At 35.9% G+C, this 25,783-nt stretch overlaps 1 protein-coding gene across 1 annotated transcript in view; it reads left to right on the plus strand.

Annotated features, from left to right (window-relative positions):
• LOC131239768 (uncharacterized) overlaps nucleotides 1-25,783 on the plus strand; it is a 226,098-nt gene that overhangs the window by 88,271 nt on the left and 112,044 nt on the right. The window contains exons 23-28 of the mRNA XM_058237630.1: nucleotides 1,743-1,841; nucleotides 1,943-2,083; nucleotides 2,327-2,395; nucleotides 22,215-22,709; nucleotides 22,838-23,164; nucleotides 24,572-24,703. Coding sequence (XP_058093613.1) covers nucleotides 1,743-1,841; nucleotides 1,943-2,083; nucleotides 2,327-2,395; nucleotides 22,215-22,709; nucleotides 22,838-23,164; nucleotides 24,572-24,703 — 1,263 coding nt within the window. The remainder of the gene's footprint in view (nucleotides 1-1,742; nucleotides 1,842-1,942; nucleotides 2,084-2,326; nucleotides 2,396-22,214; nucleotides 22,710-22,837; nucleotides 23,165-24,571; nucleotides 24,704-25,783) is intronic.

The raw sequence follows: 25,783 nt of genomic DNA on the forward strand, positions 1-25,783 counted from the left end.
AAAAGCCTTGCGGGAAAAACCATGGCACAAAGCGACGATTAATCCACTATAATTAGAAGAATACAAGAGATGGAACAACTTATAAATGGAAACCCTAGCTATCCCCTTTAAACCATAAAGAATTCGTGCTAGCCTCTAGAACGTCTCTAGCATTACCCTAATCGCATCTACGGACGTACTTAGGAAACAAAACCCACACTTAGCAAAAACTTAAGCACCCATTTGGTCAACCCAACTGGACATTCGGTTGACCGAAAACTTCACGGCAAGCTTTGGTCAACCCAACTGGACCCTCGGTTGACCGAACACATCATAGTGTGCAATAGTCGACTGAAACATACCTCGGTTGAACCGAGAAAGAAAGCTGCACCTAATTAAATGCACTTGATCAACAGTATCCTCAGCCTTGTATATTTCCTGCAAATAAGTTTCCTTCACAATGCATCTGGTTCATATTTGTACCTCCACCATTTCCTTGGAAGGATCCAAATTCTTCCTTTACCTTTTCCATCCCGATATCTTATCCATGTTTGAGTTTTGCATGTCCACTCCTTGCACAAGATGGAACTCAGGCCACCTGTATTTACCTCCCATATAAAATCTCTCTACAGTTGTTCAATTTTCCATGCCACCCCATTGACATCTTGAAGAAAGGTAGTACACTGCAAGGTTGAATGGGAATTTGTTATTGTGATCACTCCATGCAAGGAGGTGTATGGACTTTTGAATTTTTGAGCTCTTATGTAGATTATGTGATCTAGCACGTAGTTTGGTAAAAAACTGAATGGTTGTCAATTCATTTAGAAAAACTTGGGTCATTGAATTTTGGATACCTAATTGTTCGTTAACTCCATCCACTTGTCTTTTGTAGCTTTTAATCCAATTGTTCTCTCTCTCTCTCTCTCTCTCTCTCCAGTAATCCATCACTTGTCATCTTCCAAGAGTGACGGAATAAGGGAATGATGTAGAAGCACTTGGGATGGTTTGGTCATGTTCTAAAAAATTGGAGACAGCCCCAGTAAGGTCATGAACGATGTTCTAGTTTGAAGGGCCAGAAATGAAAATGGGAGAAGATGTGAAGGGATTTGGATCAAGAGGGTGATCAATGGATATGGAGGCTTGTTCAAAGTCTGAAAGGGGCCTTTAAGCAGTGTTCGAAGTATCATTATCACACTATATATCACATCCTTCAGATATGGAAATAGTGGGGAACATCACATGTTTTTCATCTGAGGAAACATCGGCTGATAATATTGGTACATTGAACACTGCCTATACAATTGGCAAAATAGGGTATGAGATGCCGACCCCAAATAGCTGGTGCAAGGGCTATTCTGGTGAAGATGACATCTTCCAAGACTCCCTAATCAGACTTAACTAAGTTTTAATTGATTGGATCTGGTGACCTAGGCCCAAATTGATTCATTTTCTAAACATTTGCATTGGAGTCCGCATGTATCCACCATCTCGGAGCAAACTTTTGTTGGATCACTAATTATTCTGGTTGATTAAAGTGAGTTCTTTTCATCTGGTGTTTGCTCATGGCTTTTTGTTTAGAACTTCAATATATCCAATGGTCTTGCTCCAACTCCATAAGGATACATTCCTGAGAAATTGCCTCCGAAGTTTAAACCAGTAAAATAAAAAATGATTTTTATGATTGGTTTTGGTGTTCTTGAATTGCTTTCTCTGGATTCTTATGTGAATGTTTTTAATCTTTCATTTGTCTTTCAAATTTTCAGGCTTTGGAGTCCTCTAACACTTTGATTATAGAGTTTCAAGACGACGAGGAGAAGGCTAAGTGGCTAAAAGAATTGATACAAGCAACATATAGAGCTTCTGTGTTGTTTTTACCTTTATTCTTTATTATTCATTACTTCTATTTATTGTTTTCTGTTGTCTTCTACTGAAGTTTCTCTCTGTTTTTACATGTTCCATGTAGGCTCCTGCTTCTATAGATATACTTGAAGAATCAAGTGATAATGTATCTGAATTGAAGGGATCTCAGGTCCTTAAATTTGGAACAGTAGACCTTGTCATTAATGGTGCCTTGATAGAAACGAAGCTTCTGATATATGGAAAAGTAAGATGGTTACTTGTTGCGTTTAGCATTTGTAAGAGAACATATGGCTGGCTGCATAATACTATTATATTTTTCTTATTGATAAGATGCATTATATTTTTCTTATGGATAAGATGCGAATATTTATTATGGGTGGAAGTGATTCTTTATATTCATTGAGGTTAATAATTCAGTAATGAAAACGAGATGGAAATTATTCATTTTCGTGTTTTTTATTTTTATTTTTTATTATTTGCTTTGCAGACAGGAGAAGGAAAGCCTGAAACTCTTGAAGAGACACTGATTTTGGAGCTTCTTGTTGGAGGGGGAAAGGTTAGCCTGATTGATAGATATATGTTAGAAAATTTTCTACTTCTCTCTTTTGAATGTTACTTTTACTTTTCTCTTTGATTGGTTATGGTATTATGATAGTTTTGCCATACATCTACTTTCTATTTTGGAATATATGCTAAAGAAGAAGTGCCTGCTCTTAAGTAGATTGTTGATGGGAAGTATCAGGTTAGAGTTACAAGTCACCAATACTAGAACTTTCTTTTCTTATCGTTTGCTGGCCTGGTGGTTTTTTTTTTTCATTTCAATGATGATACTCTTGTGTTTTCACAGTTTTTCTAAGAAATTGCTTTCCTGCAAGGGTTTTATTGAAATGCACAGAACGGTGCCTACATAAAGCCCTTACTAATAGGAATGTACATCAAGATGCTGCTCTGATAGAGTGGAACAAATGAACAAGGTTCATGTAGCTGACCCCAAATTGTTGGTATAAGGCTTGGACAATGAAGACATGAAGAAGCTGCTTTGACCATTGGAATCTTCTACGATTCTAGAATCACACTTCCTCCCACTTGCATCTCTCAACCTGCTCTTTCTTCCACCACTAGGTGCAATTGCCAGTTGTCACCAATGTTGTCAAAATCGTTATCGTTATCGTATCGCAAATTGTATGAGGGGTTGAATTGTATCGAATTGAAAATTGTATTGTAGGCTGTAAGATTGTTTCTGATTTTAAAAATATACATATAAAAAGTAAATGAAAAAATATAAGTAAATAAGAAGTGAATGAGACAAAAAAAACATACTATGTCGATGTGATAGAGGGATTTCGTTCTGCCTCTTCTGCTCTCTCTCTCTCTCTCTCTCTCTCTCTCTCTCTCTCTTTTCTTGTTCTCCTGTGGCTGTAGCCTGCACCAAGTCTTTTCAAAATGAAAAGTCTCCAGGTGTTGATGTGGCATCTTTCATCATCATATTTAAAAGTTGGGCTCCACCACAACGTTTATGCGAAATCCACCCTGACCACCAGGCATGTCGCCCCATGTTAGGCTCAGGGCCAAAAAGTCAGCCCCCATCTGTGATTTAAGTGAACCACACGATTGGAAATAGGGCAATGCTCTCCCTCCAAACTCTTTCCCTTGGTTTGGCCCACCTAAATCATGTTTGGGCTTGGTTTTTTTTTCCCACGCCCTTTTTTTTTTTTTTTTTGTGGCATCGATTTAGCAAAATACTACGATTTACGATTTGAGTTGAATCTTCAAGCAAAATGATTTGATTCCCACATTGAATCCCTTTTTATATGAATTTGACGATTCTATGATTTGGGTTTTACGATATACTAATCAAATTCCGATTCATGATTCAAATTATACTTGTTCTTTGCTATTTTAAGCTTCACTTGACTTTCATTTTATGTTTTTGATTTGATGGCGGCTTTAAGAATTGTTTATAAATGGTAAATTATTTTATTTTGTTCCTTATAAGAGATTAAATGATATATTGTCTCTTCAAATTAAATCACAGAGCCTTTTTTTTTTTTTTATAAAAAATTTATTGTCTATTACTTAATTGGTTGAAAAACCAAATTGATGAATGACTAATCTGGAATGTTTTTATGGATGGTTATGGTTATGTTGACTTAACATGTATTGTGGAATGATGATTAGAAATCAAAAAATATTTTTCCGCTAGTCTCTATAATCAAATCCACTTTTCCAACGTGATTCTACATTTAAGAAAGCTACCAAGAACATGAATTATTAAAGGATCTTTCTCTGTTGTTTAAGGGAAATTTCTAGAAAGACGAAAAAATAAAGGAAAGATAAGAATCCTTTCGAACTATCATGGCGCGGTATTACTTGGTGCATATTGACGGAAAGAGGATGATTGATGAGTTTTTTTTTTCCTAATTTATTTATAGTTTTCATCTTCCTTTCATTTTTTATAATGAAAATCATAAAAAAAAATCTTACCAATTTATGATTAATTTGTGATTTTATACGATTCACACCCCCCCTCCTCCCAATTATGATTTGCGATACGATAACGATTGACAACATTGGTAGCATCTTAATGGTTGGAGTGGATTTCATATAATCATCACGGTGGGCCGCAAAAAAATAAAAATAAAAAATCAGGGGTGGGTGTCCCTTTGTCAACTGCTCATTGGTTACTATATTAAAAATAAAAAATTATGGGTCATGATTTTTATGGGTCCCATCTAATGTGCATGTGAGATTCTCTTTAACCATTAGATGTGTAATCCCACGTTAGGCCAGGGCCAAAAAATTATGACCTATGATTCAGGTGTTAGCATTAAAAATTTTCCTACAAGTGTTCCTTTTTTTTTTTTTTTTTTTTGGCTTTTAAATATAATAGCCTTTGGACAGTTGGTAGAGGAATGCCCACCCGTGATATTTTTTTTACGAGGCCCTTCGTGATGAGGTATGCAAAATCCACTCTGACCATTAGATGTGTAATCCCACATTAGGCCCAGGGCAAAAAAAAAAAAGGAAGAAGAAGAAGAAGAAGAAGAAGAAGGAAGCAGAAGAAGAAGCTAACCTATGATTTAGGTGGAAAAATTTGAAGAGAGAAATCTAGCCTTGATTTTTACAGGGCCCATCATGATGATTGTATGAAATCCACTCCAATCATTAGATGCCACCACAAAATTAAGGCATTGGGCCCAAAAATCAGGCCCAAACGTGATTTAGGTTGGCCAAATGAAGGGAAAGAGTTTGGATGGTGGGTGTTGCCTTGTTCATTGTTTCCAATCATGTGGTCCTCCTTAATCATGGATGAGGCCAATGTTTGGGCATTGGGCCTAATATGGGGGATGCACTTGGTGTCGGGATGGATTTCATATAAACATCACGATGAGGCCCACCTGAGCTGGGTCCCTTTCTAAGAAACTTTCCTGTTTAAAAATGGATTTGTACCATGCTCTGGGAACATTTATAACACTTAGATGCACATGCACTAAGAAATTATACATGTGCCATATATTAACCCAAATTAAACCAATTAAATTGTGGAACCCATTGTTGCTAAGTAACGGTCCCAAAATCATATTGTTTGAATGTTCTTTGGCCTATGATTCATGGACACTTTTTTGTTGATAGGACCATTTGATATTTTTCATTCTTAACTATCCCATAAATGTCCACCAATCTCATCTGGATGAAAAAGTAAGCCTAATTTTTGGATTATGAGGCATAATTTGAACAATTTAAATTCTATCACTTTTATGCCACGTGTGGAGTTTCTAAAAATAATTAGTTGTTTATGTTTTCATACATGTCTTCTATGATTTGCAAATTGTATGAATTAATTTTGAATATAGCTGCATCACTTCTATTAGACAATACAAAGGAAACTTATTTTGCGCACTTATTTTTTGTGATTTTTTAATTTATTTCTAAATGCGTGATGATATCTTTATTTTTTTAAAACATGCCTTGAAGTTTCGTTGAAAAATTCGATTGATTTCCCATTGTTCTCCAAAAACATTTAAACATTACGCAATACATCCGATATTTCTCATGCAATAATCGAAATGTTTCTGTATCCCAAGAGTGTAATACATCTGCCAATACGAATACTGAAAACATTGGTTGTCACTAAGACCTATTTGCTTCATAAATTTCCTAGTTCCCACCACAAATACATCTGTCATTGCGATGTACATTAATTTTTTAAACTTCTATATCTATTTATATTTTTAAAATTTTGAATTAATTTATAATGCCTGCTTCCCTTTCTTCCTTTTTTCCCCTTTTATTTTTATTTTTATTTTATGTTTAAGAACATCTATTTATTTATTTTATTTTTGAATTAATTTATATTGCCTGCTTCCCTTTCTTCATTTTTTTCCCCTTTTATTTTTATTTTTATTTTATGTTTAAGAACATCTATTTATTTGTTTCCTAAAAAAAATAAAATAAAATAAAAATCTATTTATTTGTTCCTACTCTCTTTGCACTACTTTCTTATGCAACTAAGGAGACATGATTCATTATTTTTGGCTATTATATGTGTTTTTATTGGTTTATTTTAAACACCTCCCTCTATTCATATTATTGCACGTATCTCCCCAATGTTTCAAATATTCATTGTAAATTCCCCTAGAGAAGGGAATATGACCATTACCTTTAAGCAGTGTTTTAAATATCCATGATATTGGCCGATATATCCCACTATATCTTGTATTCCACCTGTGCGATATGAAACACACAAGTAGTGGGATATATCCCACATGATCGATCCAGTGAGCTTTTTTTGTTCGATCCTTTTTTTTTTTTTTCTTCTTCTGTAAATCATGTTAAATCAGTGTCAAATTGTTACAAATCCCTGATTTTTCATGTTTTGCATGGCATGAAAAATCATGAATTGGGAACTTCAATTTCGAGATTTGGAGAAGGATTGAGTTGCAGAAAATTAATAAAAAAAATCAAAATCAAACATGTATGTAACCTAATCTAGTGATTCTTCTTTTGATTTTGAATGTATTGCTCGTGTTTCCACACGTCTTCTTATTTTTATAAATTATATGAATAGACTTTGAATATACTTGTATCAATTTAGTTAGACAATGCATAGATTAGGATCCCATACAAAGAAAACTATTGTGTACTTATTATTATTATTTTTGTAATGTTTTGATTTGTGTGTATTGATGTCTTTTTTAACAATCACTAAAATTTTGTTGAAAAATTCAACCAATTTCCAATGTTTCCCCATGTTTCCAACAACAACGATACATTACACGATACAACTGATATATCCCATGCGATAACCGATATGTATCTGTATCCGAAGGGTGAGATACGTAACACAATACTGATATTTCGAACATTGCCTTTAAGCATTTGAATGTTTTGCCCCTATCTCATGAGAAACTTTCTGTAGATGTGTTGGACTACCATAGTGCGTGCATGTCATCAACCTGTTCAACGTTATCTCTCCACCATGAGAATGGGACACCCAAAAATCAAGCTAATCCAGCAATCTGGTGGCCCACCATGTGAATTTAGAGGTTTTGTGGGTGGGTGTTGTTTGTTTTCTGTGGTCTGGCCCACCTGATGATATGATTAGCTCGATTTTTTGGGCCCCAACTTTTGTGGAGTGACCTTCTTGGATGAGTTGGATGTCGTTTTTCATAACAGTGGGCCTCAAATGTATGCGTAATGAACTACTCAAATGTGTGTATTTTTGTCATTTGGTACAGATTCTTCTATCTTCTAATCAATGTTTTAAATAGTGGTAGCGTGTTGCGTAGCGTTCAACCCTCCGTAGCGTGTAGCGTAAGCTACACAATACTTCTATTTTTTAATTTTTAAATATATATATATATATATATATATATATATATATATATATATATATATATATATATATATATATATATATATATATATATATATATATGATAAATATTAAATAGTAAGAAGTTGATGGATAGGGTCTTATTATTTTTAAGTCAATACATGTCTCGTGTACAATTTTTTAAGGGCCCGAATTAGCGGGACTCGGATTGTGAAGTGTAGCACACAAGTGTCAAAGTTTTTTGGGCCCCATTGTGATAAATGTGTTATATCCACACCGTCCATCCATTTTGCCAAATAATTTTAGGGCATGAGCTCAAAAATGAGGCAAATCCAAAGCTCGGGTGGACCGCACCATAAGAAACAACAATAATTAAACGTCCACCATTAAAAATTTATTGGGGGCTACAAAAGTTTTAGATCAAGCTGACATGTGTGTTTTCCCTTCATCCATGTCAGTGTGACCCAATTAACAGGTTAGATGGAAAATAAACATTATAGCGGACCTTGTAACAAAATACTGCAAGTGCACTGTTCAACGTGCACCGCAGAACACAAAATAATAATAATAATAATAATAAGTGCATGGCTGTTTCAGGAAATGAAAAAGAAGAGAAGGGGGAACCAAAAGAAAAGAGGGAAAGAAGAGAGAGAGAGAGAGAGAGAGAGAGAGAGAGAGAGAGAGAGAGAGGAATAAGAAGAAGAAGAATCCGCTGCTGTGGCCGCAACCGCAGCAGTTCGAGAAGAAGAAGAAGAAGAAGGAAGAAGAAGAAGAGGAGAAGAAGAAAAAAGAAAAAAAGAAAAAGGAAGGAGCGTACCTATTTTTGTCTCAAGATGAGATTGAATCAGTGAAAACTGCAAATGTTGAAGCTCCACAGCGATCGGTTTGCGTCTAGATTGAAAAGTGGGGAGAGGAGCAATGTCAACAGCGTCGGTTTGCGCCTGATAGCAGATTTTCAACCTCAACGTTGAAGGGTGGGGAGAGGAGTAGCGTCGGCAGCGTCGGATTGGTCCTGTGAGAGGATTTTTGGTCTCCAAATGGAAGGGTGGGAGAGCAGCTGCGTCAGCTGCTTCGGTTTGGGGGTGGAAGCCCTTTCGAATTAGGTTTTTTCTTTTTTAACTTAAGTTTGGCTTGTGGTGTGAGTTTACCACTGTTTCCTACACTGAAAAAATAAAAAAATACCAAACAGGTAGCGCACGCTACCTGCGTTACACGCTATATATCCGTAGCGTACGCTACGTGCGCTACAGGGGAAAAACACTATTTGTAACACTACGTAGTGAAATCGCTACGCTACGCTACGTAGCGTACGCTACCACTACGCTACGGGCGCTAATGAAAACACTGCTTCTAATAGAGGGGAGATCTACAATAATCCAAGATAGAGAGGAGGTATTTATAATTATCATAAAACAGAGGGAAGTTGTTTACAATTATTCCTTTCTTTATTTGTTAAAATGGAGTTAATTGAGAAACGAAAATAGTTTTTGTGCAAGTTAAGAGTCAAAATTTGGTCATGATTAGTTAACCAAGCTTTGAAAGGTCATCGACATCAAATGTGATTATAATTGGTCTTGTGGAAAGTCTAGCCTCACCGATTTGTTTGTCCAGAATGATTAATCTTGGTTTGCATTGAAACTTGTAACACTATCATTCTATTGATTTAATGACCATTGTTTTGTAGTCATATATCTAAGGGTGGTGGTTAGCTCTATAGCAATAGTACATATATTTATTTTTGTTGTCGTTTCCTTTTCCAAGTTTGATGGCTACATCAGGTACTTTTGCATCATATCAACTTTGCTAGACCAATAACATCACCTTTATTATCACCATCACCATCTCAATTGTCATCATTATCCACAATGTGGTCATCTTATCATATATCTAAGGGTGGTGGTTAGCTCAGTAACAATTGTGGATATTTTTATTTTTGTTGTCATTTCCTTTTCCAAGTTTGATGGCCGCATGAGGTGCTTTTGCGTCATATCAACTTTGCCTGACCAATAACATCACCTTTATTATCACCATCACCATCTCAATTGTCATCATTATTCACAATGTGGTCATCTTATCATATAATAAGGGTTGTGGTTAGCTCAATAGCAATTGTGGATATTTTAATTTTTGTTGCTGTTTCCTTTTCCAAGTTTGATGGCCACATCAGGTACCTATGCGTCATATCAACTTTGCTAGAACAATAACATCACCTTTATTATCACCATCACTATCTCAATTGTTATCATTATCCACAATATGGTCATCTTTTTCCTCAATTTATTCCTCGAAGTTCATGCTTTATTGGACATAATGTTGGGTTGTCAAGGAACAACATGTTCATAAGATGAGGGTAGCTGAAATGAGGATGTTGAGATGGATGAGTGGCAAGACGAGGAAGGTTCTCTAAGGTGTTCCATATATGTTACGATACGACCATAAATGCCGATGCATATAGGTAATGATCGTGACTGTTATGCCATACGGGGGTGATATGGGGCAGTTGGATTTTTTGGGACCGTGTCAGCCATTACGGGGGCCATAACGGCTGTTACGGGGCATAACGACCATTACCCCTGTAATGGTCGAAAAAAGACAACTTTTTCCTATTTAAATCCATTTTTTCCCGCATTTTCCCAGTTTTCTCATTCCATGAACTTTCCTAGATGATTTTATAGTCAATTTCGACCACTCTTAGTCTTACTATAGTTTTCAGGGTTAAAACCATAGATAGAAGCAATTTGGGTGAATAGAAGATCCGAATGCTATTTTTTCAAAATATGAAAAAAATGGTATTTATGCTTTTTTCCCCCGCAATTTCTAGTTCTAATGCTTGATTGTGATGTATAAATATTAAAGACACAACCATGTTGACAAATTCACTAGACAACCAGATACAACACTCTCACTAAAGTGTGGATCGTTGCGCTATCATAAACATGTTAAAGAAGAAATAAAATTGAATACATATATGTAACATTGACATTATTATGGATTTTCTAAATATTTTTTCTAGAATTTTTTAGGGAAAAAATTCAGCTATTATGGGGATCATAACAACTATTACCCATATCGGCCATTACTACCGATACTCGTATCGGTAACGGTGGTGATCGTTACGGCCACCGTAACTGTTATGTAATACCTTGGATAAAAAAAAAAAAAAATGCATTCGAGGGAATTTAGGAGTAGCACCAATAGGTAATCAGATGAGAGAGTAGTCTTAGATTGTTTGATCATGTGCAAAGGAGACCTAGAATTGCACCAGTTAGGAGCGAGTTGGTACAAGTTGAATGCTCTAAAAGGGCAAGGGGAAGCAAGATATTCAATAAAAGTGACGGTGCCTGTAACCAATGTTCGAAATATCGGTGTCGCGCAATGTATCGCACCCTTGGGATACAAATACATATTGGTTATCACATTGAATATATTGTTTGTATCGCGTAATTGATCGCGCTTTTTGAGAAACAAGAGGAAACATTGGAAAAATGGTTGAATTTTTCCATGAAACTTCAGGGATTATTAAAAAAGACCTTGATACACACTTTAAATCATAGAATCTCAAAAAAGAAGTGCACATAATAGGTTTCCTTTGCATAGGGTACTAAGCTATGTGTTGTCCGATTGAATTAAGACCATTGTATTCAAATATGATACATTACATTTATAAATGTATCAGGACATGTATGAAAACGCAACCAATTGATAAGGTCATACAGATTTGGATGAAAGACAAACAAATATTGCCTTGATGTAAAACTTTTGTGGCCCACAAAAGGTTTTCAATGGTCATTAACCACTGTTTCCTATAGTGTGGTCCACCCGACATAATTATCTTATTCATTTCTAGGACCATGGCCTAAAATAAGTTGAAAAAGCATATGAATGGCGTAGATATACAATTCATACATCGAGGTGGCCCCTACAGTCAGGGGTCCCACCCACGTCGTTGGTTCCAAGGTCTTGCCCAAGTTGGGCTTTGCTGGTACCTAGCAAGAGATGGACGAACTTATCAGGGGCTATATGGGGCCCACTATATTATATATGTTTTATCCACGCCATCCATACATTTTGACAAGTCATTTTAAGGCATGATCCTAAAAACGAGGCACATTAAACGCTCAAGTGGACCACTATGCATTAAATAATGGTGATTGAGTTATTTTCCATCTAATCTGTTTAAAACGTTGTAGGGCCCATCGCGATATTTATTTGGCTATCCAACCTGTTCATAAGGTCACATAGACCTAAATGAAGGTAAAAAATCAATATCAGTTGGATCCAAAATTTGTCCCTACCAAAAAGTTATCAATGGTAAGCGTTCAATCTCCACTGCTTCCTATGGTGTGGTCCACTTAAGCCTTAAAAAGGTCTCATTTTTTGAATTGATGCCCTAAAATGATATTCCAGAATGAACGTATGGATTGGACAAAACATATACATCAAGTGGACCCCACAAACCGCATGGGACGTTCATCTCGAGTTAATGAGATGCAACAGGGGAAGCGGACTGGCGGGTGTACCACACACCATTGATCTAGTTGGTGTGTTAACGTCACCATGTTCTGTGGGTCCCATCATGAGGTACGTGTTATATCCAAACCGTCCGTCCATTTGGCGAGCTTGTCATAAGGCTTGAGCCGAAACATAAGATAGATCGAGAGATCAAGTGGACCATATTGTAAAAAGCGGTGGGGGATTGAATGTCTACCATTAATACCCTTTTAGGGGTCACAGAAGGTTTGGATCAATATGATTTTTGTTTTTCCTCTACATCCAGGTTTGTGTGACCTTATTAACAGATTGGATGGAAAATAAACATTATGGTGGGCCCTACAAATGTTTTAACAGTGAGAATCATTGTCCCGACTTCTATTTGTGGTGTGGTCCACTTGAGCTTTTAGTATGACTCATTTTTGGGATAATGCTCTAAAATGATCTTAGAAAATGGATGAACCGTGTGGATATAATAAATACATCATTTTGGGGGCCATGTTACTTTGATCTCCTTTGGACTATTCGTAGAACTCGGAGCTGAGGAGCATCAACGCTTGTCTTTGCGCGACACGTACCCACACCAGTTGAGTAGCCAGATTGGCTGCTATAGTGATGTCACCAAGTTCTGTGGGCCCCACCATAATGTATGTGTTGTATCCACGCCGTCCATCATTTTGGCGAGATCATTTTAGGGCATGAGCCAAAGAATGAGTCAAATCCAAAGCTCGAGTGGATCCCAACACAGAAAACAATGAGGATTGAATGCCCACCATTAAAAACTTCTTGGGGCCATAGAAGTTTCCGATCAAGCTGATATTTATGTTATCCCTTCGTTCACGTCCATGTTAACTTATTAACAGGTTTGATCACAAAAAAAATCTCATGATGGGCCCTAGGAAGGTTTCAACTGTAGGCATCACTGTATCCTCTATTTTCTTTGGTGAGGTCCACTCGAGCTTTGGATCTACCTCATTCTGTCTCATTCGCTAAAATGATCTCTCCAAAATGATGGACAGTGTGCATACAACACATACATCATGGTGGGGCCCACACAACTTGTTGATGTCACTTTAGTTTCGAATCTCGCCACTCAACCTATCAGCAGCTAATCCGCTCCCATTTTCGAAATAGAAAAGGGTTCCAGAAGGACTGGAATCCTAAAATCTCTCCAAAACCCCCAAATTCCCTTGATCAAATCCAAATCTATAGTGTTTTTTGGCATATTTCTCAGCAAAATCTCGTGCGCAATTTGAATCTTACTTCAGTTCGAAGAAAAAAGGGTAAGGAAATCAAGATTGTTGAATTTAAAGCTTTTTTTTTTTTTGGTAATTATGCAAGCCAAAAATGGTGTGCTATATCAGCCGATACATAGTGGTAGTAAGCCTAAATATCAATTTTTTGCGCATTAAAGAATACCCGAAAATAAAAATATTAATAATTAAGCATTAGTGTTGGTCTTTTATATGAACCGTGTCCTGTGGGGTTGGACACATGGCTGTGTCGACATAGCACTATTCCTAAACAGTGTGTTATCCTTGTTACGTTAGAGGACACATCCACCACCTTCCTCGTCATCCTTGTGCATCACATTCACTACTTCCTAGCGAAGTAGAGAATACATGTCATTAGACAAATCAGCAGTTGTCCTGAGATAAAAGTTTTCATTGTTTTTATTTTTATTTTTTACTCTTTTTATTTTTTCATGTTCTAAACTGCCATACAGTGAGCTGCCATAGGATATCATTTACTGTAATTTGTTAACAGTGTGTAAGCAAATATTAATTTTTTAATAAATGAGATTAAAAAAATGTTGGCTTTATTCACTATTAGATTTTGAGTTGAACATTTAGATGAAACCTGTGAAATGTTTCCATGAGATTGATGGGCAAGGTCCTGAAAAATGTCCCTAACCATGTTCCAAATCTAAGGTATATGGAAAAAAAATTGCTGTGCATTTGACAAAATCCCTGCTAAAAAGTACATTGGTGTCTAGCCCTAGGTTTTATTTATTCTTATTATTATTTTTTTGTATTCTTCTACCTTTCGTTTCTGTATTGGGCCATTGGCGTTGGAAAGGGCTGGGAGACTAGTGGAAGACAACCTAGTAACATTTTATGCTTGTAAAATAGGCTGATTTGTGTTTCCATTTTCAAATATTCCCTGCGTCAACTGCAAGTCGATTTTTGTTTTTCTTTTGTCTACTTGCTCTTGAGGACTCTTGTGAGATCTTGTGATGGACATGAACCAGCTTTATTCCTGCATTTTTGTGGCCGAGGTCTGTTGGATTTCTCAATTTGGCCCCCTTTGGATAGTGTTGAAGGTCCATGACTGGTCATAATTTGTATGCTTTGTTGTATTTATTCTGTTTTATTTAGAATTCAGTTGGTCATTCTGTCAAACTTTTTCCTTCCAAACATCATAAATTCTGTTAAACATGTACTTCGTATAACCGATTATTTTTTTTTGTGGTTTTCCTCAAGAAGTTTATTTTTTCTAGTAACCTAGAATTCTTACTTTATAACAAATATTCATACTCTCTCTCTCTCTTTCTCTCTCTTGTTTGCTATTTCGGTTAGCGGTTATGTATGTTGTTTTGATCAATTGCACAGTACTCTTATTCTTATGCTCTCTCTCTCTCTCTCTCTCTCTCTCTCCTCCCCCCCCCTCTTTCATTTAGTACTTTTGTATATTGTTTTGATCAATTAATGGGTTGGTCACACATTATATGTACTAAGTGTTTACCTTACATTTGGAACTTATGTTTATATTGGATACCGGTCAAACATCATATGTACAAGGGTTTACTTTCCATTCGTCTTTGTTTTAAAATTCAATATTGTGCAAATATTTTCATCGAATCATGTTTTACAACCTAGTTATATTGATCTGTTTCTAGTTAATTAGGGTTGAATTTTATCGATCAATCAATTGTACACTAGAATCCTTATAGAGTTGGAAATACATTCTACCGATTAGCTCATCTCAATGTTGTCAAATCACATATCCGATCGCATGCAATTATCCTGGCGTGTTTGCATATGCGATCGCCCAGGCCTTTGGCTTTTTTTTTTTTTTTTTTTTTTGAAAATTTTATAATAAATGTGAAAAAATAGGGGAAAATTAGAAAAGATTAATAAAAACTATGCTAATTTCTACAAGCGTTTGGATTGGGTTCTTTTACCTATTTCATTGTTGTTTCAATGTTCAAGACTATTAGACCATCTTTAAGTTAAGTTACATACTTAATTACTTATATTATATATGACAAAACAATCAACACGTTACACTAAAAGAGAATTAAGTTTTAAAAACTTCAAATTTAGAAATTTTATTGATAACTTGAGCAACTTGTACAATTACAACTTAATTTACTAATACAATTTAGAATTTACAAAATACAACTACAACTTGCACAGTTACGAGTTACAATTTATGGACTTATAAATTTTAAAACTAAAAACTAAAAATAGGTTACGATACACTCATACACATTGATCCAACTGCCATTGTGGTATTTGACCACCACCATCATCTTCATCATCATCGTTGTCAGATCATCTCCTTCTTTAGCGTATGCTTGGTTTTCTTTTGTTTCTTTAACATCGACTTGCACTAGTACTTCATCCACACCCAATGGTTGATTTTGATCACCTTCTTCTTCTATCTCCTCAATCTTGTCTACTAATTAGCCTTGACTGCTACTAGGCCTGCTACTGTTCGCCCCTCTTCTCTACCTTAAGAGTGGAAGAACTTTCTTCAGGTGACGATCCAAATGTAGTATCTTCAACTTGGGACCCATCTAGGCAAAGATGATCATAGAAACCTGGCTTTTCTCGCCCAGCCTTATTTCGTTCTCTCATCTTTTGGTTGTGTTGGATGAAGATCAAGTCATTGAGCTTCTTTTGTTTAAGACGATTTTTTATTTTTATTTTTCTGTGAATCTGCATGAACATTTCATAAGAAAGTGAATTAGTGATGGCCTCTTACTTTTAACTCTCTAGGACTAAGATTAAAATTCATATTTAAAGAGTGAATTTTCCAAACTTACCGACTCGAACATACTCCAGTTGCACTTGCAACCGCTAGCAGAATATGTGAGGCCAAGAATCTTCATTGCTAGCTTCTTTAGTGTTGGATCCTTCCTATTTGGGTCCACTCTATAGGCAACTAACTAGTGTGGTTGTGCAAATAATAGTTTAAGAGGATTAGACTTTGTACATTGTAAGAAACTATTTCTAAGTTAGACCAACATGCGTAGATGTTAAAACTTAATTGGCAGTTTTGTAGTCTTATATGCTTGATGACTACTTCTCTTGAGAAAATCCTTGCATGAAGACTCTTCGTGCAGAAGTCCAGTAGAGTAGAAATCTATTTTGTTCTTTTTTTTTATCTGGAACATTCTCTCCAAGACGTGAAGAAAGCTTGCTATATGTGTCGCTTCTGCCTTAGTGCGATCAGTTGGAGAAAAGAATACGACCGAATTAAGGATGTAATCAACCGAATACAATGGAGATGATATTTGACAGCCCCATCTCATATTTATAATGTTTAAGATAGGCCTATAATTATGGTCTTTATAGTTGAAGTGATCCATAATTTTGTTTTTAGCCCTCTTCATTGCATAAGAGATGTAGTCCATTGGTGGCTTTGCATATCCGTCTACAAATTGTAACACACCCACTAAAGGTTTTGAGGACATGGTATGCCAAATCGGTTACGTATCGGCCGTATCGGCCGATACGTAACGGTAACGGTGCGAACCGTTACCCGTTTCGGGGCCGAAACGGCCGATTCGATTTTTTGTACCCGTATCGGCCGATACGGGACCGATACGGGCGTAACGGGCTGTTACGGGCCCGTAACGGGCCCAAAACGGTAACTTTTTTTTTTTTTTAGCTCTGTTTTTGCTGTTTTTTTGAAACCTCTTACTTCCAAACTGTTTCTAACTCCTTCTACTACTAATTTCGACCAACCTTAGCTAGGTATTTGATAGAAAAACACATTATATTATAGATTTTTTTGAATCAAAGCTTGGTGGGCCATTTTTCAGAAATTTGTCAAAAATAGCTATTTATACTTTTTTTAATATATTTTGCTGTTTTAATCATGTCATATGATGTGTTAATCATAGTAGAACATGTTAATGTGCATTTTACAGATTTGGGGTGCCATTTAATAATTTTTTAATATTTTTTTCTATTTACGCATGAATTTTGGCCCCTTTTTTTAAAATTCGAAAAATCAGTTTTTAATGGTTGTTTTGCTGTTTTAATCATGCCATTTGATGTATTAATCATAGTAGAACATGTTAATGTGCATTTTACAGATTTGGGGTGCCATTTTATATTTTTTTAATATTTTTTTCTATTTACGCATTTATTTTGGCCCTTTTTTTGAAAATTCGAAAAACCATTTTTAAATTATTCTTTTGCTGTTTTAATGATGTCATATGATGTGTTAATCATAGTAGAACATGTTAATGTGCATTTTACAGATTTGGGGTTCCATTTTATATATTTTATATATTTTTTTCTATTTACGCATTTATTTTGGCCCTTTTTTTGAAAATTCAAAAAATCATTTTTTAATGATTCTTTTGCTGTTTTAATGATGCCATATGATGTGTTAATCATAGTAGAACATGTTAATATGCATTTTACAGATTTGGGGTGCCATTTTATATTTTTTTTGTATTTTTTTCTATTTACGCATTTATTTCGGCCCTTTTTTTGAAAATTCGAAAAATCATTTTTTAATGATTCTTTTGCTGTTTTAATGATGCCATATGATGTGTTAATCATAGTAGAACATGTTAATGTGCATTTTACATATTTGGGGTGCCATTTTATATATATTTTTTTATTTTTTTCTATTTACGCATTTATTTCGGCCCTTTTTTTGAAAATTCGAAAAATCATTTTTTAATGATTCTTTTGCTGTTTTAATGATGTCATATGATGTGTTAATCATAGTAGAACATGTTAATGTGCATTTTACATATTTGGGGTGCCATTTTATATTTTTTTTCTATTTACGCATGAATTTTGGCCCTCAAAAATAATTGCAAACACCTAAATGTAAGATATTTTCATGTTACATTCATTCTAATATATCTATCATTGATAGTAGATAGTTAGAAAATTAAATATATGAATTTTGTAGTCAAATTCAGGTTATCTGGTTCATAAATTCATCAGACAGTCCGATACAACTTCTCACTAAAGAGTGGACCGTTACACCACCATAAACATGTTCCAATTTATAAATGAATGCATATTTGGAATGCTTAGAATATTCCGGATTTAATTCATATTTTTTCATATTTTTTTGGCAAAAAAAAAATTTTGCGCCGTCATTACGCCCCCGTATCCGTATCGGTTTTGGAGGTCACCGTTACGCCAACCGATACCGATACGAGACACCTTGTTTGAGGATTTTAGTGTCTTTAGCACTTGTGTCTAAAACGATTGCGAGAAGATGTTTTGTTTGTTGGACTAGCTTCCCTTCGGTCATCTTTGACTAAGGCCCACTATTCAATCGGCCGATACTACCAAGCTTTTGAGCTCAACTTTCTTTGAATATAACCTTTAATTGTGTTAAGAAGGCTATTGCAAATCAGGTGACAATTAGATGAAGCAAGTTACACCCAGTGTTTTAAATATCGACAATATTGGCCGATATATCCCATGATATATCTTGTATCCCACTTATGCGATACGAAACACACAAGTAGTGCTGATATATCCCACCTATTCGATCCAATGAGCATTTTCGATTTTTGATCCTTTTTTTTTTTTTTTTTTTTTGCTATAAATCATGTTAAATCGGTGTCAAATGGTTACAAATCTATGACTCCTATTGTTTTTCATGAAAAATCATGGATTTGGAGCTTCGATTTCGAGATTTGGGCGAGATGGAGCAAGTTGCGGAAAATTGAGAAAAATCAAAATTTCTCAATTTCTCGCAAATCAGTTGCTTGCAATCTTTGTATCCAAACAAAAAATCAAACATATATGTAACCTGATCTAGTGATTCTTCTTTTGCTTTTGAATGTATTGCTTGTGTTTCCATACGTGTCTTCTTACGTTTATAAATTATATGAATAGACTTTAAATATACTTGCATTAGTTCAGTTGGACAGTGCATGTATTAGGAGTTCAGGAACCCATACAAAGGAAACCCCTATTTTGTGCACTTTTTTTTTTTTTTGTTTTAAAATGTTTTGATTTCTAAGTGTGAGTTGATGTCTTTTTCAACAATCCTTGAAGTTTCCATGAAAAATTTGACCAATTTCCCAATGTTCCCATGTTTCCCAACAACAAACATTACACGATACAACCGATATATCCCATGCGATAACTGACATGTATCCGTATCTCAAGGGTGCGATACATTATGCGATAGCGATATTTAAAACATTGGTTACACCTAATATATTTTCTCATGTGATGGAGAAGAAGGGCATGGCTAGAGTTGTACACGAGTCGAGTCGAGCCAAGTATTGCCCAGCTCATGCTCGGCTCGCACTGCCTGAGTCCTACTTGTACTCGGCTCTGCTCGGGCATCGAGCATGGATTCCCTGCTCGTGCTCTACTCGTTTGAGTATGAGCCGAGTACGAGCAGATATCGAGCCGAGCCGAGTCCGAGTTTTTGAGTTGAGTTCGAGTCCGAGTCCGAGTTTGAGCCCAATTTCTATATTAACATATTAACAATTTCTATATTAACATATGTTAACATATATTAACAATTTTAACATATATTAGCTATATTAACATATATTAACATATTAACATATTAACAATTTCTGACATATATTAGCTATATTAACATATTAACAATTTCTTTATTAACATATATTAGCTATATTAACATACATTAGCTATATTAACATATATTAACAATTTCTAACATATATTAGCAATATATGATATCAAATTTTGACATATATTAACAATTTATACAAAAAAATAATAATTCCCTCGAGTACGAGTCGAGTACCGAGTTGAGTACAAGTCGACCACACGAGTCGAGTATTGCCCAGCTCATACTCGTAATCAAAATGAGTATCAAACTCATGCTCGTGCTCGGCTCAAACTCATGCCGAGTCGAGTCGAGTAATTCCGAGTCGAGTCGAGCGAGTAACCGAGCTTACTCTGCTCGTGTACAGCTCTAGGCATGGCTATACATAAAGACTGATTTTTCTAGTCCTAGCAATCACTTTAATGTACAACCTATGACTATCTTTTATCATTAAATCTACTCGATGTGCCGCTTGTGGGGTCCAAAATAAACAATGCCTCCTCCTTAAGAAGGCGACCGACGACTATATAGTTGGCTGCGTTATCCATGATAACTTGGACAACATATTCCTTTTGTACTTTCTCAACTATACTATCTAACAATTTAAACAAATAGTTGGTCATGTGAGACTGGGCCGAAGTGAGTTTTCAAGAGTGTAGCGATTGCTTCCTTTCCGAAGCACGAGTGAAACGTCTTGTACTGAGTCAACTTGGATATTTTGTGTACGTGATTTTGAAACGTCGCTAAAAGTGACTTTAAGTGGAGATGCATTCACAGACTTCAAAAACATTGTCTCAGTTGGAAAATTCACTAGAAAGTTTATCGGTGTCCGTTTGGATCTATTAGGTCATTCTTCAGCCATTAGAGCACAACCATATGTTTTCCGTGCCCCTTTATATTTAGTAATGAAGCTTCTAGTCTAATCAACCTTGGTTTTAAGGCATATTTCCCTCCATGATATGAAGGAGGCTTAAGTCCAATCCAAATTGACCAATTACTTCCACCATTACCTTGAAGCTCCTTTTTCTTTACCCTCACATCCTCGGGATGTGATCTACACAACCTATTTATTGCCTCATTCTCACGAGCTCTTTTGGCGACCGATGGTCTAGAACGCCTAGTCAAGGGGAGGGGGGCTTGATCCACATTAGCAACATCATTATCTATATTGTCAATATCAAAGTACGACACTATCAAGCTTTTTCCTGACATGTTTGTCCATGTACTCCATGACTTCCGTTCGGATTTTAAGTGTAATGTTGGTATATGCTCTTCGATTTGATCCCAACGTGTGTTGATCCACATGAGCAACATCATTATCTATATTGCCAATATCGAAGTATGACACTATCAAACTTTTTCCTAGCATGTTTGTCCATGTACTCCATGACTTCCTTTCAGATTTTGAGTGTAATGTTGGTATATGTTCTTCCATTTGATCCTAGCATGTATGGAAAGTGTTGCTTGTGCTGTACAATCACACCAACACTTACAAACCTACAAAGCTCACACACTATGTGAGTCTTTTCGGTAGCATTATGATAGTGCCCGTACTTCCAACCTGGGTCATTAGGTTTTGGTTGCAAAGAAGAAGATTGGGAAGAAGAATACATGATGAGAGAGAGAGTTACACACTTTAGTTATAGGAGAGGCTTTTCTTGAATCTTGAACTTGTAGGCTTGTAGCTTTGCCCACCTGCAACTTGTAACTCGAAAGTTGAAACTTTAACTTGCGGAGTTGTAGTCGTATTGTTGTGCACTTGTTACTTGTAGGTTGTAACTCTTCTCACTTGTCACTTGACTCTTGTCTCTCTTGAAACACACACACACAAAATCTTGCTAGAGATTATGAAGTTATGAAATGAGACATACAATTACTAAACAAATAGAAAATGAGATTATGATTTATGAATTATGAGTTTATGAGTTAACTACGAAAGAATTAGAGAAAGTAAGGGAGAAAGAGAGAGTGAGAGATTGGAGAAATAGATAATGAATGGGTGAGAGATTAAGAGTCTAGGACTAAGAGAAAATGAGAGCTTGGAGAATGAGTGAGGGTGAGAGGGAGAGTAAGAGAAATGAGAATGAATGAATGACACAATGGGTGAGAGAAAAAAAATATTGTACTAATTCTATCTTTGAAATGAAAAATCTAGTTCTTGCAAGTTGCGACTTGATAGTTGAAACTTCAATCTTGATTCTTGAAACTTGATCATTATGGTATATGTACTTGTATTATTTAACAGGTTAACCTCGTTCGTTTCGGAGGTGATCTGACCGTCAAGATGAAGCTACACTCCCTGAAAATTAAAGATGAGCTTCAAGGTCGTCTGTCTCTGTCTCCCCAATATCTAGCCTGTTCAGTGCTGAAGGATGATGCAGTTGGTAGTCCTTCTACGTTAGATGCCAATGCGAAAGAGTTGCCTAAAATGTTTTCTGATGAGGATGATACTTTCAAGGATGCATTACCAGATTTCATGTCCAATGCTGATCCGAGCTTTTATTCACAGAACCTTGATATGCTTTATAATACAAACCCTGGTCTTTTGGATGTAGCTGACCACTGTGCTAGTATTGATTCCACCGATGCTTTATTTTATGAGAAAGATCTGCTACAAGGGAAGGGCCTAAACAGTGAGATATTTTACGAGGCACCGAACAATGATATATCTAATTTTGTGGCTGTTACCTTTCTGACGAGGCATCCTGGTTCCCCTTTCTATAACGGTATTGACACGCAGGTAATCATCATATTTACTGTGGTGCAAGCATTCGAATAATTTCTAGTATTTGCACCTTTTATTTCATATCGAGTTTATTGTATTCCTTTTACCAATTAATGGTTGTTTATTTTAATTCAAATTTCCAGATGAGCATCCGCATGTCCAAACTGGAATTCTTTTGCAACCGACCCACTCTAGTTGCTTTAATTGAATTTGGTTTCGATCTGAGTCTGGTGAATTCAGAATCAAGCAGTTCCAATCAAACTAATGTTCCTGATGCTGAATCTTCCCAAAATGTAGAAAAGACAGAAGACAATCGCCGTGCCTACGTTAAAGGTTTACTAGGTTATGGCAAAGGCCGTGTAGTTTTTTATCTGAACATGGATGTTGACAGCGTATGCATTTTTCTCAATAAAGAGGATGGCTCTCAGCTCGCAATGCTTGTTCAAGAAAGTTTTCTGTTGGATCTGAAAGTAAGAAAAATATTCTGCAGATGTCACTTCAGTTTGTTTTCAGTTTTTTTTTTTTTTCATATGTCATACTCCTTTCTAGATTGTGTTTAACCCTAAATGATGGCTCCTTGTTTGTCGTGGCCATGTTATAATCTCCTTGTTTGTTGTGTCAAGTTGGATGGGAAATGCTGAAATGAATTACTTTTAGATTGAAGTAGTCAAGTAGCTGAAAATGAGAGTTAATGTCTGTGATGATGTGGTAGAACTATCATGTAAATTTTTAGTACAGATACTTTTTTTTTCCAGATATAAATCCCACCAGGTTAGTGATGGGAAATGGGTCACTGTTTATTTGTTGGTGCAGTTATAATCTTTCAGAATGACCGAGGATCCACATTCCTAGCATGCTGACAATTACTAACTAGATGTTTCACATCTAAACTTAAGATCTTCCAACCAGATTAACTGATGCCTGAGGAACCCTTAGTTTATGCATTGTAGATGTATGCACTTGACCTTAGTTGCAGGAATTTTCTGCTAAAGTTGCTATTCTCACCTGTAATTCTCAATTTCGAGAGTAACAATTCTATGATTGACTACTTCCGGGATTCTTAACTTCCTTGACACTAAGAATTCCCACCATCTGACAGTCCCAGTCCCATAAGGAGTTCAATAAATTCCAATTGTGAGACAAGATGTTCTATATGTCTAAGTCAACACCTTTTGGTTGGCGAGTTCAGATTACATAGGAGAATGCCCCTCTGTATTTTATTTTTATTGTTGTGTTTGTTCTTGTAAGAAACCGTAGATATAGGTGATTCCCACCCATAGGTAGCTATAGATGGATTTTAATTTTCTTAGTCTTTAAGCATATCTATGCAGACAATTAACAGTTAAAGGGAATCTTCTTAGTTTTCCAACTGTAGGTGTCTTTGGGTAGATTCTTGCTCTTCACTTATTTAAATGGAGCACTCTCCAAAGTGGATGGAACATTTTACTGACTTTAGTTGATCACTCTGTTATGTGTTCTAGAGGGTATTTGGGATAATGTACATGTTTATTACAGTATAATTTTGCATGTGAATCTTTCAGTCTGTAACTCCATACTGTAGTAAATGATTTCATTTTAGTAAAATCTATATCACTTTCTGTTTGATCTATTATTTTTGCTTTCTGTGGAGGGCAGAAGCTGTCTTTTTTCCTCGTCCTGCTTTTCACAAATGAGAAAGGATAATACTTTTTGGTCTATATACATGCACTGTAGTCATCTTGTGAGTGAATCCTTTGAACTTATAATTCATCTTTCTTGAACATAGAGAATCCTGATGGTGGACCCCACTGTTTTCATGGATTATTCTCCTGAAAATAGAATCTCCCATTTTTGTATTTGCAACCTTAGTTTTCTCTGAACTGTTATTTCATTGTCAGGTCCATCCCGGTTCCCTTTCTATTGAGGGGAAACTAGGAAATTTGAGGTTGTGCGATATGTCTCTTGGACCAGATCATTGTTGGGGTTGGCTTTGTGATATTCGCAACCAAGGAATTGAGTCTCTAATTAAGGTACCATGCCTTTCTTCCATGCCTTTCCTAATGAGTTTACAGTTGGATTGTGATGACTGAACCCAATTCCATAAATGCCTGAATGTGCAAACATGAAGAATTTATGCAGATTCCTAGAGAACAATTTTATGTACATTTATGGAAGTTGTTTGATTGTGTGATTCTTTTAGGCAATCACTTTGATTGTGCAGAAAAACATCGTCATTCCCTTAATATGTTTTTGGCCTTCATCTGACCATTTACCTGCTAATCAATATGCTGTAGTCTTAAAATTTTCATTTTGCACATCATGTGCTAGATTTCTTCTTTATTAGTTACGTGAAGTTCTTTGAACTAGATTTTTAGTAGAATGGAATTCCTTTTTTGCACTACGTTGAAAAACGATGTTACAACGTGCATGAAGTTGGTTGGCTAGAATATGTTTCAACTAAGGATGACTTATAGTTTAGATCCTCTCATAAAAATGTTGAATGCTATGGAATGCAGAGTGTCATAGACAGTAGTTAATCTCAAGATGGAGAATTTGAATCTGTCATTTCAGTTTGCTAGTGATGCACGGAATTTCTTCACACTGGGAATATGTTATTGGCATATTTTGCTTTGCTTATGCAGTGAAGGGGCTTGTAACACAACGAGGTTTGGGTGAGTGGCCATCACCGTGGGTTTGCTCCTACAGGTGTGGGTTTGACTCCCCTCCTCGGCATTACCCGATACACATGGTTGTGGGTGATTGAGTGTATCTGCACGGGGTAGTTTCGCCTCAAAAGCTGCTCCTTTGTTAACTTGTTCCATTATGAATTAGCAAGAAGCCACATGTTCTATTCTTCCATGAAAATGGGACTATCGACATTGTGCATGGCATCTAAATCATCAGATTGCTAGTTCATATCCATATTGATTATTATTATCATCATTATTATCACATTCACATCCATAGGAAAGGAAAGAGGAAAGAAAGAAAAGAAGAGTAGAAAGCAAAGGAAGGAATTGCCGAAAATTATGAAGGGAAACAACACCTATTGAGAAATATTAGAGGAATAGAACTTATGGAGCTGAGAGGAAGAAGGAAAGTTAGAAGAA

The sequence above is a fragment of the Magnolia sinica genome, chromosome 3 (assembly GCF_029962835.1).
Source record: "Magnolia sinica isolate HGM2019 chromosome 3, MsV1, whole genome shotgun sequence".
NCBI classification, from domain to species: domain Eukaryota; kingdom Viridiplantae; phylum Streptophyta; class Magnoliopsida; order Magnoliales; family Magnoliaceae; genus Magnolia; species Magnolia sinica.